Consider the following 17,915-nt stretch of genomic DNA (forward strand, 5'->3'; position numbering starts at 1 on the left):
GGTTTTGTTTGGCTGGTCTAGGGCTGGAACTCACGGCCTGGGCGCTGTCCCTTGGCTATCGCACTGTCACTTGAGCCACAGTTCCACTTCCAGCTTTTTGGGGAATTTATTGGAGATAAGAGTCTCATGGAATTTTGAGTCATGATCCTCAGATCTCAGCCTCCTGAGTAGCTACCATTATAGGCATAAGCCACCAGACCTGGCTGTTTGTTTCTTATATGGGTACTGGGGCTTGAACTTGGGGGCCTTGCAATTTCATTTGGCTTTTGTGCTCAAGGCTGGTACTCTACCACTTGAGCTACATTCACTTTCTTGGAAGTCACATAGGATGAAAAAATAACAAATTTTCAAAAAGGTTTTTAATATGACTTGCATGTATATAACTAATTCTTTTTTTCTTGTTTTGTTGGTCATAGGGCTTGAACTCTAGGCCTGAGCGCTCCGTGAGCTCTTAAGCACTTTGAGCCACAGTGCCACTTCCCATTTTCTGGTTAATTGGAGATAAGAGTCTCACAGACTTTCCTGCCTGGGCTGGCTTTGAACTTGATCCTCCAATCACAGCCTCCTGAATAGCTAAAGGTTACAGGCATGAGACACCAACGTCCAACAACACATATTTTCTATTACCTTAGAAGATCTGAGATCATGGCTTTAAGTATGTTAAGGGGCAGGAAGGCCAGTAAGAATCATTCCCTTTTTCACTTGTATGTTTAGAACACTTGTGATGTTTGTTGTTGCCTGTAGCTCCTTAATAACCAGAACAAATAGACAAATGACTTACTGATTACAAGGGCAGTTGAAACTAGGGAATTAGGCCGGGGGGGGGGGGGGGGGTCAGTGGCTCATGCATGTAGTCCTAGGGACAGTACCCAGGCCCAGAGTTCAAGCCCCACGACCGACAAGAAAAATGAGAGAAACTAGGGAATTAGGCCAGGTATGGTGGCCCACACCTATATTCCTATCTACTTAGGAAGCAAAGATAGGAGGATAATTTATAGGCCAGGTTGGTCAAAAAGTTAGCAGTACCTATCAAAACAAACCAGTGGCCAGGGGTAAGAGGTTCATGCCTATAATCCTAGCTATTCAGGAAGCTAAGAATGAGGGTCATGGTTCAAAGCCAGCCATGGCAGGAAGGTCCATCAGACTCATCTCCAGTTAACTACCAGAAAACCAGAGTGGCAGTGTGGCTCAAAGTGGTAGGGGGCTAGCCTTGAGCCAAAGATCTCAGGGACAGCTCTCAGGCTCCAAGTTCAAGCCCCATGACTGACAGCAACACTTCCCCCCACACCCCCCCAAAAAAAAAAAAAACAGGGCCCAGTGCTGGTGGCTCATGCCTATAAATCCTAGCTGAGAATCATATTGAGAAGCCAGCTGGGGCAGACAGATCCAAGACTCTTACTCCAAGTTGTGTTTCAAGTGGAAGTGCTTTCGTGCCTCAGCTGATGGGAGGGATGCAATGAATCAAAAGCACAAGTCCTACAAGCACAAGACCCTTAGTTCAGACCCCGAGGAAAGTAAATGTGTTCATTTAACGGAAATGCTTTGTCAAAATGTTAGCTTTAAAATGATATTCCTATTTGGATTTTTGTAGGACCTACGGGCACTTGCTTTACTCCTGTCAGTACACACTCCCAAACAATTAAACCCAGCTCTAATCCCAACTCTGCAAGAGCTTTTAAGCAAATGTAGAATGTGTCTACAACAGAGAAACTCACTCCAAGAGCAAGAAGCCAAAGAAAGAAAAACTAAAGGTTAGTCTTACGGATTAATATTACTTTGGGTTAGAGATGAAAGAATACATTTGGTGTAACTGACTTTATTTTATATGTGTGTGTGTGTGTATGTGTGTGTGTGTGCGTATACACACATATATATATAATATATATAATATACACACACACATACATATAGTTTAAGATTTGGCTTCTCCATTGCTACCCTCCAGTATGATATTAAATGGCCCCTTTGAGAGAAGTTTCTACTTGGATGTTTGTGTTCACAGATGATGAAGGGGCAACTCCTGTTAAAAGAAGGCGCGTTAGCAGTGATGAGGAACACACTGTAGACAGCTGCATCAGCGACATCAAAACAGAAACGAGGGAGGTCCTGACCCCAACCAGCACTTCAGACAATGAGACAAGAGACTCTTCAATTATTGATCCAGGCACTGAGCAAGATCTTCCTTCCCCTGAAAATAGTTCTGTTAAAGAATACCGAATGGAAGTTCCATCTTCGTTTTCAGAAGACATAGCAAACATCAGGTCACAGCATACAGAAGAACAGTCCAACAATGGTAGATTTGAAGATTGTAAAGAATTTAAAGACCTCCACTGTTCCAAGGATTCTACCATAGCTGAAGAAGAACCTGAGTTCCCTTCTACTTCCATCTCTGCTGTTCTGTCTGACTTAGCTGACTTGAGAAGCTGTGATGGTCAAGCTTTGTCCTCCCCAGACCCTGAAGCTGCTTTGTCACTCAGTTGTGGCCATTCCAGAGGACACTTTAGTCACATGCAGCAACATGACATTTTAGATACCCTGTGTAGGACCATTGAATCTACAATCCATATGGTCACAAGGATATCTGGCAAAGGAAACCAAGCTGCTTCTTGACATTAGATGTAGCATGTCTACTTTTAAGTCCCTTCTCCTGATGCTGTTTGTATAAGTTTTGCTTATTTGTTTTTGTGCTTCAGTTTGTCCAGTGCTCTCTGCTTGAATGGCAAGATAGATTTATTATAGGCTTAATTCTTGGTCAGGCAGAACTCCAGATGAAAAAAAAAAAACAAAACTTGCATCTTCAGTAACTTTCTAAAGGGCAATCAGATAATGAATATGTTTTATGTAATTAAGAGTTCACTGTAGTGGCTTTTGTTTAATATGGCTGTCTGGGAGAAACAGGGTTCCCTAGCCCTGTAAAATGTAATTTAAACTTACAGCATTTTTACTGTGTATAATATGGTGTCCTCTGTGCCAGTTTTGTACCTTATAATAGAGGCAGATTGCCTCCAATCGCTGTGGTTCTTATTATCAAAATTAAGTTTACTTGTATACGGAACAACCACAAGAAATTTGATTCTGTAAAGAATCCTCTTTAGCTGTGGCCTGGCAGTATATAAATGGTGCTTTATTTAACAGAATACCTGTGGAGGAAATAAAGCACACTTGATGTAAAAATAATTGTTTTATTTTTATTGACATGACTGCTATTCTGTGCACTTAATTAAATTGATTGTGATGACTTTTCATTTGTTTACATACGTTGCTTCAGTCTTCTCAGATTAAAGTAATGAGTTAACTGAAGAAGGGGAATAAGCAGTTGTCTAGTTCAGTACAAGAATTAGTGGCAGTCCAAAAAAAGCAACTTACCCCATCTCAATCCACTCCATCCCAAAGTGGACCAGAGGAATATAAGAATACAACCAGCTAGCCTCACTTTAACATCTTTTCAAGTGAAACATGCCACAAATAGACCTACATACCTATGAGCTACATCTTAAAAACCCTAAAGTAATAGAATACATGCCATTTCTTTTTTGTCTTCTTCAGATTTAAAGTACAGCTGAAAGTAAGCTTACTAGGACAAGCTTTAGCTTGGGACACATCAACTATCTGAACACACAGACTTGATCTACTTTCAGAGGAACATCTATGGAGGAAGGGGAGATTAATACCTAATTTCAGGTTTTTCCTACTTTTAACTCAATGCAGAGTCTAATTATAGGTTCATGGATTCCATCCAATATAAAATAAATTACAGCGATTTGTTTTTTAAGGAAGAGGTAAACATGACAGCTTATAAAAAGCAATGCCGTTATAAAACCTAATTCAACCACTTAGGGTGGTCGGCTGTAGTAAACCTTTTATTTCTTCAAAGTGCTGCTTCTGCCAACAGGATCGCATGTTTTCTTCCTTACAGACAGGAACTCCTTTACAGTCCAATTGTAATTCCGTCCGCCCTAGAGTAGGCACAAAACTCAGTGCAACAGTTGCATAGTGTTCTAGAAGAAAAAACAGGAGCTTTATTATTACATTAGGAAAAGGAAGACTTACCCATACTAGCTTCTATGTTACTGGTTCTCTATACACGAAGGTCACATCACATACCTTCTGGCCAGTTCCTACATCTCCATTTCATGATGATCTTTCTATTTGTTAACTGAAAGCAAAGGGGAAATTCCATTGAAAACATAGTATGAAACTTCCCACAGAAAACACAGAAGAAATGAATCCTTTGAACAGCATAGTCTTTACTGCCAAATATTCACTCACAACATTAATACCAAGGACAGAATACCAACAACAGAAAGCCAGTGTCAAGGGGAGGCACTAACACTTTGAATAATTTAAGTAGCAGAACCAGGACATTTTGATAGGCTAAACCTGGAATTTAAAATGGGTAAGAGGTTAGACCCATTTCTTTCCTTCCTTTTCTTCCTTCTGTCTGTCCTATGTGCTGGTCCTGCTGGGGGCTTGAGCTCAGGGTCTGGGCACTGTCCCTGAGCTTTTTTTTTTTTTTTTTTGGTCCGGTCGTGGGGCCTGAACTCGGCCTGGGCGCTCGCTGTCCCTCAGCTCTTCAGCTCAAGGCTAGTGCCCTAACAACTTGAGCCACGGCGCCACATGTACTTTTCTGCCTAGGTTGCCTTTGAACTTCAATCCTCAGATCTCAGCCTCCTGAACACCTAGGATTAGAGGTGTGAGCCACCAGCATCTGGCAAGACCCATCTTCAAATACTACTCATTTGCACAATTTCTATCAGAGTAACATATTTTTTGTTTGTTTGTTTTTTGGGATCCGGTCATGGGGCCTGAACTCTGGGCCTGGGCGCTGTCCCTCAGCTCTTCAGTTCAAGGTTAGCGCTCTACCACTTGAGTCACAGAGCCACTTCCGGCTTTTTTTCTTTTTTGCTTATGCGGTGTTTTCATGTATTTTTTGATCTATGAACTCAAAATAGCATTGACAAAAACTTTATTAACCAAAAGAAGAGTTAGTTACATGTTTATACTTTAACCCTGTCCTGTGATACTTACCAATTCTATGTATTCACCAGTGATATTCCCATCAAACATTTGGAATCTCCCTCCCTTTTCAGCTTCCAATACAGCAGGAGATTTGGAGAATTTCTGCACCAGCTATCCAAACAAAATGAAGACATTTCATCAGAGAGAGAGAGAGACAGTGTGTGCTCAAATTCAGCCTTGGTCATGCTAGGCATGTGCTTTACCACTGAGCTACATCCCCATCCCTATTACCTTTTTAATCTAAACATAAAATGTGTAATAGAACATCATGGAGTTTCAGGCTTTTGTTTTAATATGTAGCTTTTTGTTCTCAAGGAGAAAACAATACTCATCTCTCCCCTCAAATTATCCAGAAGCCCTTGTTGGTTGATATCCCTACCATCTCAGAGTTCTCATAAAATATGACCAAAAGAGACAACAGCCAGGTGCCAGTGGCTCATGCCTATAATCATAGCTACTCAGGAATCTGAGATCTCAGGATCATCGTTTGAAACCAGGCCTAGACAAGTCCACAAGACTCCTCTCTTTATTGGAGACTCTTCTCTCTTTATTTATAGTTTATTGCTATTCAGAAAGAGCCAGAAGTAGTGCTGTGGCTGAAGTGGTAGAGCACTAGCCTTAAGTGAAAAAGCTCAGAGATAGCACCCAAACCCTGAGTTCAAGCCCCATGGCCAACAAAAAAAAGAAAGAACAAAATCCAGCCCGTTCTTTATGACACATCTGTTCCCAGGGTGAGAATTTAGGACATTAGCTCAGGAAGTTACTTACATCTTTCACAGTGAAGATGCTATATAGCTGGTCTACTGTTGTGTCAAACAGCTCCGTCATGTGTACAGCCACAGTGGGAATCCTCACACCCAAAGCCACTGGAGATGAGGCCTGAACCTCAAGAAGAGGTTCCAGAGGATAGTAAGCATACCAGAAGAGAACAATGCTAGGATGAAGTCAAGTCTTCTCAATAAAATGCTTTTGAGCGAAACATGCCACAAATTCCACACTATTTCACACCCAAGAAAAGAGTGAAAGGCCTTCCCACTTAGCTCTAAAGTGCTATTCTAATCCTTCAGCAACAGTGCTCTTGTTCCTATGAGCTCATTAACTGATCTATTACCAGGCTCAATGGAGCACCCTTAATCCTATTTGGACATGGTAAATATGGCCAGATGATATAATGGAAGATGACTGCTGAAGGCTATCGTTATAAACACAGACATACCCATGTTCCTCAGTCCCAATAATAAGATCTAAAATCTCCCCAAAGATAGGAGAGAAAGTTATTCCATTTGTATTCTTACCTACCAAATGCACAGCCTTTAGGACAGTCTTGAGTTAAATTTAGTATCGGGGGGGAAAAAAAAAAGGCCTGTTTATACATTCCCTTCTATCAAGAATGGAAGTCTTGGGGCTGGGAAGGTGGCTAAGTGGTAGAGCGTTTGCCTTGCATGCATGAGGCCCTGGGTTCGATTCCTCAGCACCACATAAACAAAAAGAAAAAAGCCGAAGTGGCGCTGTGGTTCAAGTGGTAGAGCGCTAGCCTTGAGATGAAGAGCTGAGGGACAGCGCCCAGGCCCAGAGTTCAGGCCCCACGACTGGACCCAAAATAAAAGAATGGAAGTTTAAGGCTGGGCATACAGCTCAGTGGTAGGGCTAACATGCACAAGGCCCTGGGTTTACTCCCAGCAACATACAAAAGATGTCTCATGATATTTCTATAACCAAATGGAAAATTTCAAAGGCTCACAGAAGATGCAAGTGCAGATTAACACCCTTCCTCACTATCCTTCAGTTGCTCATGGAAAGGCTGTGTAGAGCTCTGACTTATTTTGGCCACCAAAACTCATACCTGCAAGGTGTTCTCACTCAGTTTCCTTTTAACTGTCAGTTCCTGACTTGCCACAGCTTTTGTTGGTAAAATCATTCCTGTTGTAAATTCTATAAAGGCAAAAAATGGTTTTATTAAAACAATAAAACAATTTCCTCTGAAGCACAGAGGATAAAGTAGAAAACAAAATCACATAAGAAAATAAAGAACTGGCATTTAATAAAAATGTTTAAAGAATTTCTATTAGCATTTAGAGGACTTCAAAATCATTCCATGTTCCACAGTAACAAAGGCCTTTTATTCTTTTTTCAAATACCTTACACTTTCTATCATGCAACTAAAAAAAAAGAAAAGTGTAAAGTTTACAGAAGTTCCAAGTAACAATGTTGTATGAATAACTAATAGCATTGTGGCCCTCTCTTACTGCTTCCCCATACCTCACAAAGAATCTTAGTCTTTGTATGCCATCCATACCATGTGGCCTCACTGTGGGAAGAGTGGCAATCCCAAAACTCTATGCCAGCACCCAGACACTCAGCAAGAGGGTACAAGGATGAGGTGCACAGAAAGGGCCCTGCTGGACATAGTGCCTGTCTGGTAGCTTCTCTAATTCTCTAATAACCTTGCTTCCATGCAGTATCGGAATCATCTAGATGTATATCTCAACTACACCTGTAATACCTGCAGTCACTTTCATACATTCATTCAACAAAGACTTATTAAGCACCTACTATGTGCCAGGCATTGTGCTAGATGCTGGAGATACAGCAGTGAATAAGACAGACAACTTCCATGTTCTCATGGAGATTATAGTCTAGCAGAAAAGACAGACATTAAACAAGTAATTACACAAACAACTGAAAAATTTCATTCCAGAAAACTACTTAGCATCTTGAGAGCAAAATAGTTCATGTTGTATACATACTGAAGATCACTAATCACATGACTAGCTCTAGACATCCAGACTACAATTTATTCTACCGTATAAAGACCTGTGAATCCAGACCACAGTGCAAAGCATAACTTGGGTAAACAGAAAAAGGACCCTCTTATTCACAAGGATGCCTTCTTTACCCGTCTTAAGTGCCTTCAGGTACTCTCCCAGGGCCTCCCTGACCTTGGCGGTGCCTGCAGTTTTCATAAGATCCTTCAGTAAATCCCCATCTCCTTTCTTTTTACTCACGTTCACCTACAAATCAGAAAAATAAAAACCTAAGAAAAATCTGGTTTCATGTACTCTTACAACACTGGGTCCTGTGGATAGAGATATGTGAAAATGGCAGAGAAGAGGAGATAGCATTGGACATGTACAGGTTTCTTCATAATGTGATTGTAAAGGATGCAAGAGTAGAAAAATTCTTTTTGGAAATTATGGGGCCTGAACTCAGGTCCTGGGCACTGTCCCTTTTGCTCAATATTAGTGTTCTATCACTTTGAACTACAGCTCCACTTCTCATTTTCTGGTGGTTACTTGGAGATAAGAGTCTCACGAACTTTCCTGCTTGATCTGGCTTTGAACCACAATCCTTATATCTCAGCCTCCTGAGTAGCTAGGATTACAGGTATAAAACATCAGCAGCCAGCATAAGGGTTAATTTTTTTTTCTTTTTTTCTTTTTGGCTGGTCCTGAGACTTGAACTAAGGGCCTAGGCATTGTCCCTGAGCTTCTTTTGCTCAAGGCTAGCACTCAATCACTTAAGCCACAGTGCCACTTCCAGCTTTTACTAAGTTATTTATTGGAGATAAGAGTCTCATGGACTTTTTTGCCTAGCTGAAGAGCTGAGGACAGTGCCCAGGCCCAGAGTTCAAGCCCCATGACTGATGCCCCCCAAAAAAATCTGGAACAAATATGAGTCCTGTAAATATTTATACTGAACAGCACTACTGTAAAACCCCAAAGCCACCATAATTATGAAAATCAAATTCCTTTATAGCCTGGAGTCCCTCGTAGGCACAAGAATTAAAAATTCAGTAAGGGAAAGGACAGAGAAGAACAGAGTAAGGAGGAGCCAGAGGGAGAGGGAAGAATCAAGTATTCTGATATTGTCAGAATGAAGATTTGCTGGGGCCCAGTGATTTAATTGAGCTGAGCCTGACTCAAATCTCATTTGCATCTAGTCTGTTCCAGAAAGCTGAGGGGAAACTCTAAAAGACTAGGTTAATATGCTGTTCATAAGCTTCTTAGCAGATGATCTGAATTTAGCAAAGTGAAATCACAGTCCTTGAGTTTAGCAACCACAGTCTGAAGGTGTAAGATAGATCCACCATTACAGCAGTTTGATAGATAACCTTCACTTAAAGGTGAATCCCAAGACCTACTGCTTACTATTAAGTTCTTATATCTTGAAGCCTTTGTGTTAAATATATGCACAAAAGACCACCTTGATCTGGAAAATACAGCTGTACAAATGGTCTCACCCCCAAACAAAGCTTTCTACATGAAAAGGCAAGCCAGGCATAAGAATTACACCAGTTCTATCTCCCAGGTGGCTGAAAAGAGCCAGAAAACAGCAACATTTACTATGAGACATACCAAAGCTGAGAAATGTCACCATTAAAGGGGAAACAGGGGAAGAGAAACAAAATCATAGTTGGCAAGGCCTGCAAGCAGCCTGAGCACTGAATAGCACATACCTGGTAACATTTAACCTGCTGACCACCACGAAGAATGAACTGACCTCACTTTACAAATGAGGTAGCTATGGAGGGTGTAGTCACCTGCCCAGGTGACAACTCTGGCCCAAGGCTTCCTCCTTTTCCCACATCACTGGGGAGCCACACACCATGCTGTCCTCACAGTAAAGTGATCCTTCCTGTCAAATAACCCTCCACAATTTATAACTACCACACCAGAATTACACAGTTTAGAAACACCCAATATCTGTCACAGAAGCTTGATTAGAAAAAAAGAAACTCCGTCAAATACCTCAGTGTCATCTACTTCATTTTCTTCAGAAAGGTTGGGTATTTCAATCAATCCCTTGTGCTTTGCACTAGATTCTTTGGTTGTACCTAAAGTGAAAATGGGTTCAATTAAAAAAAAATTGGTATTATGCCCTGGATAGTGCACACAGGATTAAACCTCCCTCCCAGAGCAGTGGCCACATCCAAGGGGATTGGCCAAGACAGGTCAGGCAAGAGCAGCCAGACACAGAGCTTAGGAAGTGAGAACCCTAGGGGAAGTTGGTCTATAACCCATGTTTCTCATCTTGTCCCACAGTGCTGTCTGCCAGGTCAAACCAAGATGAAAGGTATGTAAGGGGACAACTCATAGAAGGGATGGGAGGACAGAAGGGACAATGAATTCTCATCATGGAAAGCAAAGGGGAGGCTATGGCTTAGGGAAGTTCATGTAGACTCCATGCAGTTGTATTTCTTCCAGGACTAGAGTGCTGCACCTCTGGAACAGGAGGGGGTCAGGACAAGCCCTCATAGCTTGCCTTCAGACTGTGCCTAGGACTTCTGCTGTTGTTCTAATAGCACATCACTCCTTTATTATACTTATCTGGAAAAAACATTCAATATATTGAGTACGGGGTTTGAGTGGCAGGACCAAGCAACCAGAATATGATTCAGAAATCAGACACATTTGGACACCATCTAGGGGCATTTTACTGCCACAAAACAGGTAGAAAAAGTTCAAAGAGAAACAGCAGGCTACACTCCTGCCCTCTAAAGGTCAAGGAGTATATTCCACATGACCATCAGAAATGGTATGTATGTGTATGCATGGCTAATACCAAAGGTTTGAACTCTGGGTTTTGTGTTCTCAATGAGCTTTCTTACTCACAGCTGAGGCTCTTCCACTCAAACCACATTCACAGTATGGCATTTTGGTAGTTAAGTGAAAACAGTATCTCAAGGGCTTTTCTGCCCCAGCTCCTCTAGGGTGTGGAAGGAAATTGTTGTTTTAAATTACCACGCACCTTTAAATTACACATTCATCTTCACTGGAATGACTAGAGACCCTAAGCGAGACCTGAGTACAGAAAGTACAGGACTGACTAGCTTCCAGAGAACAAATGGGTGCTTGGGCTTCTCTTCCCCTTCAGCCTTAGTGTGGATCCTCCCATCCCCTTTTAAGTAGGTCCTTCATCAACAAACACTAGCAAAACTTGTTAGCACCTCTCAACTTGCTGGGATAAGAGCTCTCCCTGGACTCAGAGTTTATGGCCCAGAATGCAAACAACAAGATTTTTCTGAAGCATGTGGGTACAGGAGATGAAATGTTAAAATGAAAATGGAGCAAGAAGACCGCATCTTCAGTTATGACCTAACATGCCTACAAACCAGGGGGTATGACACATGCGGACGGGAAGAGGTGCAAGCGCACAGGAGGACAGTCCTCAGGACAGGACCCTGCCTGCTGTCTTCACTTCTCAGCCCTGCCCTAGGCAGCCACGGCTTCCACAACTTCATGCAGTCTGGTCTCTATCTCTGCCTGGGTTTGTTGGACCTCAAGTTCTTGGCAACTTCAGGGACACTGAGAATACCAAATAGCTGGTCCAGTTCCATGACAGCCACTTCAGAAAAATATTTCCAGTTGTTTAATGGTGTCCCCAAAGCTGCTGCCACAGCAGTTATCAGTGCCCGCTTTCCCTCCTGGTCTGGAAATCTATTTCTTCATCCCAGAAAGGACCTGTTTGTTTTAAGCCAAGGGAGATGAAGAGACATTGTCCATGAAGTTCCTGGAGCCCTGTCCTGGGGAGAATAAAGCCAGACCCTGATATAATCCAGCCAGCAGTAGCTACCAGAGGAGTAACTGAGGACAAACTATCAGCTGGGAGACCCTAGAAAAGGGTGGGATTTTTTTTTCCTGAGACTGGATCTTGCTTTGTAATCCACACTGCTCTTGAATTCACAATCCTCCTGCCTCAGCTTCCCTAGTGCTGGGATTACAGGCATTATAGGCCTATGCCATGATGCCTAGCATTGTGGGACTGTTTTTGATGCTTGCTGAATAGTTTCCTGGACTCTGGACTGGCTCCTGACACCAAGACAGCCAAGAGCAGAGGCAAAGGCCAGCTCACTGAGTTTCTAAGACAAACTCTCCAGAAAGACTCCAGGGATGTCCCAATATTTGTGTGTGTGTGTATGTGTGTGCATGTGTGTGTATGCATGGGGGGGTGGGAGTTATGGGGCTTGAACTTGGGGCCTAGGCACTGTCCCTGAGCCCTTTTTGCTCAAGGGTAATACTTTACTACTTTGAACCACAGGGTCACTTCTGGTTTTCTGGTGATTAATTGGAGATGACAGTCTCATAGACCCCTGCCTAGCTGGCTTCAAACCACGATCCTCTGATCTCAGCCTTCTGAGTAGGTAGGACTACAGGCGTGAACCACCAGTGCCCAACTTAAGTCTCAAATTTTAACAGTGCACAGTCCTCCACAACCAGATCTCTCTCTTTTTCCTCCTTCTCTTTGCCCATGTCACTAGCCCCTTGGTTATTTAACAATATTTACTGAACATAAATTGTATCACTACAGAATTTAGCAAAAGACCCCAAACTATTAACAACTGAAATGTCCATCAATGGATGGATTAATAGACAAATATCCATACAATATCAAGCAGCTACAAAATAAAGTGATATATATGCTACATAAATGCTTTGAAAAATGAAGTGACGGACATCAAACACCAGATAATACAGGATTTCATTTATATGAAATGCCCAGAGGCAAATCCAAAGAGACAAAAAGATGAAGAATAGCTGCTAGGGATTTGGGGAAAGAGAAAAATGGAAGTGACTGCTAATAGTACAGGGCTTTTTTCTGGGGTAATAAAATGCCCTAAAATCGACTGCATGACCGTTGCAAAACGGTGCATATACGGAATAATCACTGAAGTATATACTTGTTTTTTCATTCCTGCCCTGATGAAGACGGAGGTAGGGGGAAAAAGTCGTTAGGAAATCATAAATGGTATACCAAGTATCAGCGCTTTAGGCAAAATGAAGTAGGAAGCAATGAGGTACAGGTTGGAGAGAGATGGCTGCACAGAGAGAGCTCCAGGCTTCAGCTCCAGGTTGCCCTAGTCCACAGGTAGTGATGGAAAAAGGTCCAGCTGAGCGCTCTGACCTCCGTGGAGCTTGAGTGCTGGGAGAAAGCACGGCTTCAGCTTCTGAAACTAAGCCGCTCCAAGTGCTTGTCAAGAACCACTAACACCGACTGAATGGACTGACTTCTCACAGCCCTGCCTGTACCCTGAGTCCCCAGTTACCTTTCCAGCCCAGCTTAATGTTCCACTCATAGAAGAAAATCAGCTTTCCTTTGCGGCTGCTACAAGATGCCTCGCCTTCCACCTGCTTCAGCTCGCCAATCTCACACCTGCCGGCCTCATTCTCCACCACGATGCCCACCCTTCCCCTTGGACCAGCTGGTGGCATCTCGCTCTGTCCTGTCCAGGAAAGCAAGAGCACAGTTGTGAATGGAAAGCGCCGCTGGTATCCTACCCGGCGAGGGCGCCCGGGCCAGGTCAGACCCAGGGCTCTCAAGTGGCCTCCAAAGCCCCACCACTCTGGCACTTGGGCAACTAGGCTTCTCTCAGGCATATTCTAGTCCTCTTACTCCGTTCCTTAAGACACCATTTAAAAAAAAAAAAAGATACTTGGGGGAGAGGTTCCCACCCTCATCACCCCTAGAAAATGGGTAGGCAACGCTGAGGAGCTGCGGGAAAGTGGTAATGCGCCCCCATCATGCTGACCCTCCCACCTGGCAAGCCTTCCCACATCGTCACTCGGCCACACCATTCTCCCTAATTCATATTCCCACCTGGGAAGGGGGGCAGGAACGGACCTAAGAGATCAGTCAGGGTGCACAGGCCGGGCCCGGCCAGGATAGCCATGTCATCCCCCCGCAGGGCCCGGCCCCGGCGCTGCCTTTCCAGATTCCTCAGCAGCCCTTTGCTGGCCGTGGGGGGACCTGGCCCCGGGAACCTGTCTCCCCGAGTCTTTGGGCAGACATCACCCCAGGTTCCAGCGGAGAACGCAAGAAGGACGGGCAAGAGTTCGGTCACAAAGAAGGCCGGTTGATGGGGCGGTGAGATCCCCATTCCTGCGTCTCCAGCCACTGACCCCGGCCCCCCGCGCCTGCGCCAGCCCGGGACCCAGGAGTGTGGGACCCCAGGCGGGGCACAGGTCCCGGGCCGCGGGGAGCGACAGGGTGCGTCAGAAGTCACTCGTGGGGCCTAGCTCAACTTTCAGAGGAGCGCGGAGCCCGGGAGGCTGGGGCAGCTCGGAGCGGGGGCCCCGGGCCGGGGGCAGCCGTTCCCCGCGGCCCCCGCCCAGGGCGGACCCAGCCCCCCGCCGCCGCGAGGCCCCAGGGGCACCGGAGGCCCGCGGGGCCCGGGGCCCAGCCCCCGCCGCGCCCGCGCCCGCCGCACCAGTGCCAGTTGTTCACGTTGGTCCCGTCCTCCCGCTCCTCCACGATCCAGCGCGGGTCCCCCTGGCCCCACTTGGCCATGGCGGCGCGGGCGGCGCGGCCTCCGCGCCGAACAAGGACGGGCCGCGGCGGCTCCGGGCGGGCGCTTCCGGCCTCCGCGCCTGGGAGCAGCTCGCAGCGCCCAGAAAGTGCCAGAAATCCCCGCCCCCGGGCCTCCGCCCCGCCCCGCCCCGCCCCGCCCCGCCGCAGGCCCAGCCCAGCCCTGCGGGACCCAGCGGAGCCGGGCCGCGGAGAGAACCGGGCCTACCGCCCGACTTCCCGATACTGGGACAGGGCCCGGCCGAGGGGACGCCGGGGACGGGGCCGGCCGAGGGGACGGAGGGACCGGGGACAGGGCCCGGCCGAGGGGACGGAGGGACCGGGAACAAGGCTCGGCCGAGGGGACGGAGGGCCGGGCACACAAGGGTACGGCCGAGGGGACGGAGGGCCGGGGATAGAACCCGGCCGAGGGACCGGAGGGCCGGGGACAGGGGTCCGGCCTAGGGGACGGAGGGCCGAGGACAGGGGGTCCGGCCGAGGGGACGGAGGACCGGAGGGACCGGGGACAGAGCCCGGCCGAGGGGACGGAGGACCGGAGGGACCGGGGACCGGGCCCGGCCGAGGGGACGGAGGGACCGGGGACCGGGCCCGGCCGAGGGGACGAAGGGACCGGGGACAGGGCCCGGCCGAGGGGACGGAGGGACCGGGATCAAGGCTCGGCCGAGGGACCTCCGCGCTGGCCGCAGACACTGGTGCCGGCCCCTCGGGACGCTGCTGCTCCCGCCGCCGTGCAGGTTGGGCTGAAAGATGGCGCGGGGCCGCGGAGCCCTGGCTTCCCAGCTCCGGGCAGGGCAGGTCAAGAACAGTACTCACCCCGGAGGGGACCGGGTATGGGGATGCAGTTCTAGCACTTTACAGTAAGTGGGTAGTAAATAGCCCCGTCCACGGGCTTTCACCTACACAACTTGGCACCGGCCATGTTTGAAGTGTGTTGGGGGCGGGACGGCAGGGGTTATGAGCAGGGAAATGGGTACCAGACAATGGGAGGTTGGCGTTACCTGGCTCTGTCTACCGGTGTGGACCCGTGCATGAAATAAGATAATGGGTCAAGAACGTTTTTCTCCATTTATGGTTAGAGCTGCTGTAATCCAAAATCGTCCAAAGAACCATGTAAACCAACTGTGGAAAAATCTATGCTTTGACTCCCAAATGAACCAAGGAGCCTTTCATGCGCATTTCACCCTGCACGCTTTATTTCACCTAAGACCTGGGCAGCTGGTTAAAGGAATGGCAATTAATGGGCAACATTTTTTTTATCTAATTCAGAAAAACATGACTGAGCCTACACCTGGTGCCTGCTGGCGATTCCAGCATTTCAGAAGCTGAGGCTATAACGATCTAAAGGTTTGCAGCTTGCTGCACTACATTGCAAGACCCTATCTCAAAAATAGCAGGGCTGACCACATGCCTTATTGAAAGAGCACGCACCCCTGATCCCAGCTGCATGGCATGAGGATCACAGATTTGAGGCCAGTCTGGGAAAAGGGAGTGAAACACTACCTCAAAAACAATAGCAAAGGGATTGAAGAAGAGGCTCAAGTTCAGGGTCCTGGGTTCAGTCCCCAATGCGGAGAGGCATGTGCAAGGTAGGAAAGAAATAGTATGGGATATAGGGTCTGCACAAAGCAGATGGGCAAGAATAATGGGGACACTTAGATGAGGCAATGAGAATGTAGAAAGCCAACATGAAGAGTTTTGTACCACCATCAAGGAAGTAAATATGGCTAAGTGTCTCCCATTTAAACTTCAGACCATGTGGCAGGCTTTAAAGTCCAGTACTTGGCTCTCTCTGGGCTCAACCACCTACCTGAATAACTAGATGCAACTGCTACTAACTGGGAAACCAGAATATACTCCCTAAACAGGAAGAATTGTAGAGCTAAAGACAAAACAGACACAGAGCCAGCTGGTGGCTCACACCTATAATCCTAGCTCCTAGGGAGGCTGATATCTGATGATCATGGTTCAAAGCCAGCCCAGGCAGGAAAGGCTATGAGGCTCTTATTTCCAACCAACTTAATATATGTCTGAGACCAGCAGAAATGGTCAGATAAGTTGATGTTAGGCAAAACAAACCCCAAGATAAGGACTCAAATGGTTTTTCTTTCTTGCTATTGTTTCTAACATATTTATAAGATGATTTCTTTGTTGCTTTGTATGTCCCTCCCCCATGGTATAACTCCTGTTTTCACTGTATTTGATGTTGGTATAATTTGGGGAGAGGAAGGGAAAAAACAAATTGTTTAAATAGGGATACAGGTGGACCCATTGCAACAATGAGATGTACAAGACGTTATGTCGAAAAATGAACTTTACAACTTTGGTGCGGGGGGAGGGGGGCAGAGACGGGAAGGGATGGGAAGGGGAAACAGAGGAGGAGGCAACAATGCTTGATAAGAAATGTACTCATGGGCTGGGAAGGTGGCTCAGTGGTAGAACGCTTGCCTTGCATGCTCAAGGCCCTGGGTTCGATTCCTCAGCACCACATAAGCAAAAAGAAAAAAGCCAGAAGTGGAGCTGTGGCTCAAGTGGTAGAGCGCTAGCCTTGAGCTGAAGAGCTGAGGGACAGCGCTCAGGCCCAGAGTTCAGGCCCCACAACCGGACCCAAAAAAAAAAAAAAAAAAGAAATGTACTCATTACCTTGCTCATATAATTGTAACCCCTCTGTACGGTGTTTTCACACTAAAAAAAAAAAAAAAAAAGAAAACCAGAGTGGCATTGTGGCTCAAGTGAGCACTAGCCTTGAGCAAAAGAAGCATAGGGACAGTGTTCAGGCCCTGAGTTCAAGCCCCAGGGTCGGAAAAAAAATACAGGAAAGCTTATTTCCCCAAAACAGGGCATGGATTTATGAAGACAAAGGTATCCTGTCGCCCTCCCACCAGGGAGAACAAAGGCTGAGCACTCAGATGAACTGAGTCTTTACAAGCCTGGAAACAGCACTGAGGAACTTGCATCACAAGCTTTACTAATCAGCCTTTATCTGCCTTTTACTTGACTTTCTACAAGTTGCCAGTCCAAGAGATTGAGTCCTTTTCATCATTTCACTTCTCTGTGATTTGTTGAAGATGCGATTTGTTGAAGTAGGGTTTCATAGCTATTCATTCTCTAGGTATCTTCCAGACATCTATGAAATATACATTAGGGGCTGGGAAGGTGGCTCAGTGGTAGAGTGCTCCCCTTGCATGCCTAAGGCCCTGGGTTCGATTCCTCAGCACCACATAAACAGAAAAAAAAAGCCGGAAGTGGCACTGTGGCTCAAGTGGTAGAGCGCTAGCCTTGAGCTGAAGAGCTGAGGGACAGCACCCAGGCCCAGAGTTCAGGCCCCACGACAGGACCCAAAAAAAAAAACCCAAAAAAACATGAAATATACATTAATAAACTTTGTCCCAGTGTTTTTCCTTATGGGCTCCATTCCAACTAAGAGCCCATGAGGGTTATTTTTCCCCTACATAACCAAGTAATACCATTGAGAGTAGGAATAGAGAAATGAGATAGCTTTACTATCCCACATAAAAATTGACAGCCTGTGGCAAGTATGGGAGACATATAGTCATTAGGGATCTGGGCTCCTAACAACAATCCTGAACACAAGA

General features: G+C 46.1%; 2 protein-coding genes across 5 annotated transcripts in view; one reads left to right on the forward strand and one right to left on the reverse strand.

Annotated features, from left to right (window-relative positions):
• The window catches only part of LOC138835945 (ubiquitin carboxyl-terminal hydrolase 34), a 205,512-nt gene extending 202,257 nt beyond the window's left edge, over window positions 1-3,255 (forward strand). For all 4 annotated transcript variants that reach the window (XM_070034520.1, XM_070034518.1, XM_070034519.1 and 1 more), the window contains 2 exons: window positions 1,592-1,751; window positions 2,003-3,255. In XM_070034520.1, the coding sequence (XP_069890621.1) occupies window positions 1,592-1,751; window positions 2,003-2,610 (768 nt within the window). In that variant the 3' untranslated portion in view covers window positions 2,611-3,255. The remainder of the gene's footprint in view (window positions 1-1,591; window positions 1,752-2,002) is intronic.
• LOC138835946 (activator of 90 kDa heat shock protein ATPase homolog 2-like) lies at window positions 3,169-14,368 on the reverse strand. The gene is given in 10 exon segments (XM_070034522.1): window positions 3,169-3,998; window positions 4,105-4,156; window positions 5,029-5,130; window positions 5,788-5,898; window positions 6,863-6,951; window positions 7,916-8,030; window positions 9,768-9,853; window positions 13,064-13,203; window positions 13,205-13,240; window positions 14,225-14,368. Coding segments are annotated over 10 exon segments (984 nt in total). The 5' UTR covers window positions 14,305-14,368; the 3' UTR covers window positions 3,169-3,825.
• Between the last annotated feature and the right edge of the window lie 3,547 nt (window positions 14,369-17,915).

The sequence above is a fragment of the Dipodomys merriami genome, unplaced genomic scaffold (genome assembly GCF_024711535.1).
Source record: "Dipodomys merriami isolate MVZ:Mamm:240054 unplaced genomic scaffold, mDipMer1.0.p SCAF_242, whole genome shotgun sequence".
Classification (NCBI taxonomy): domain Eukaryota; kingdom Metazoa; phylum Chordata; class Mammalia; order Rodentia; family Heteromyidae; genus Dipodomys; species Dipodomys merriami.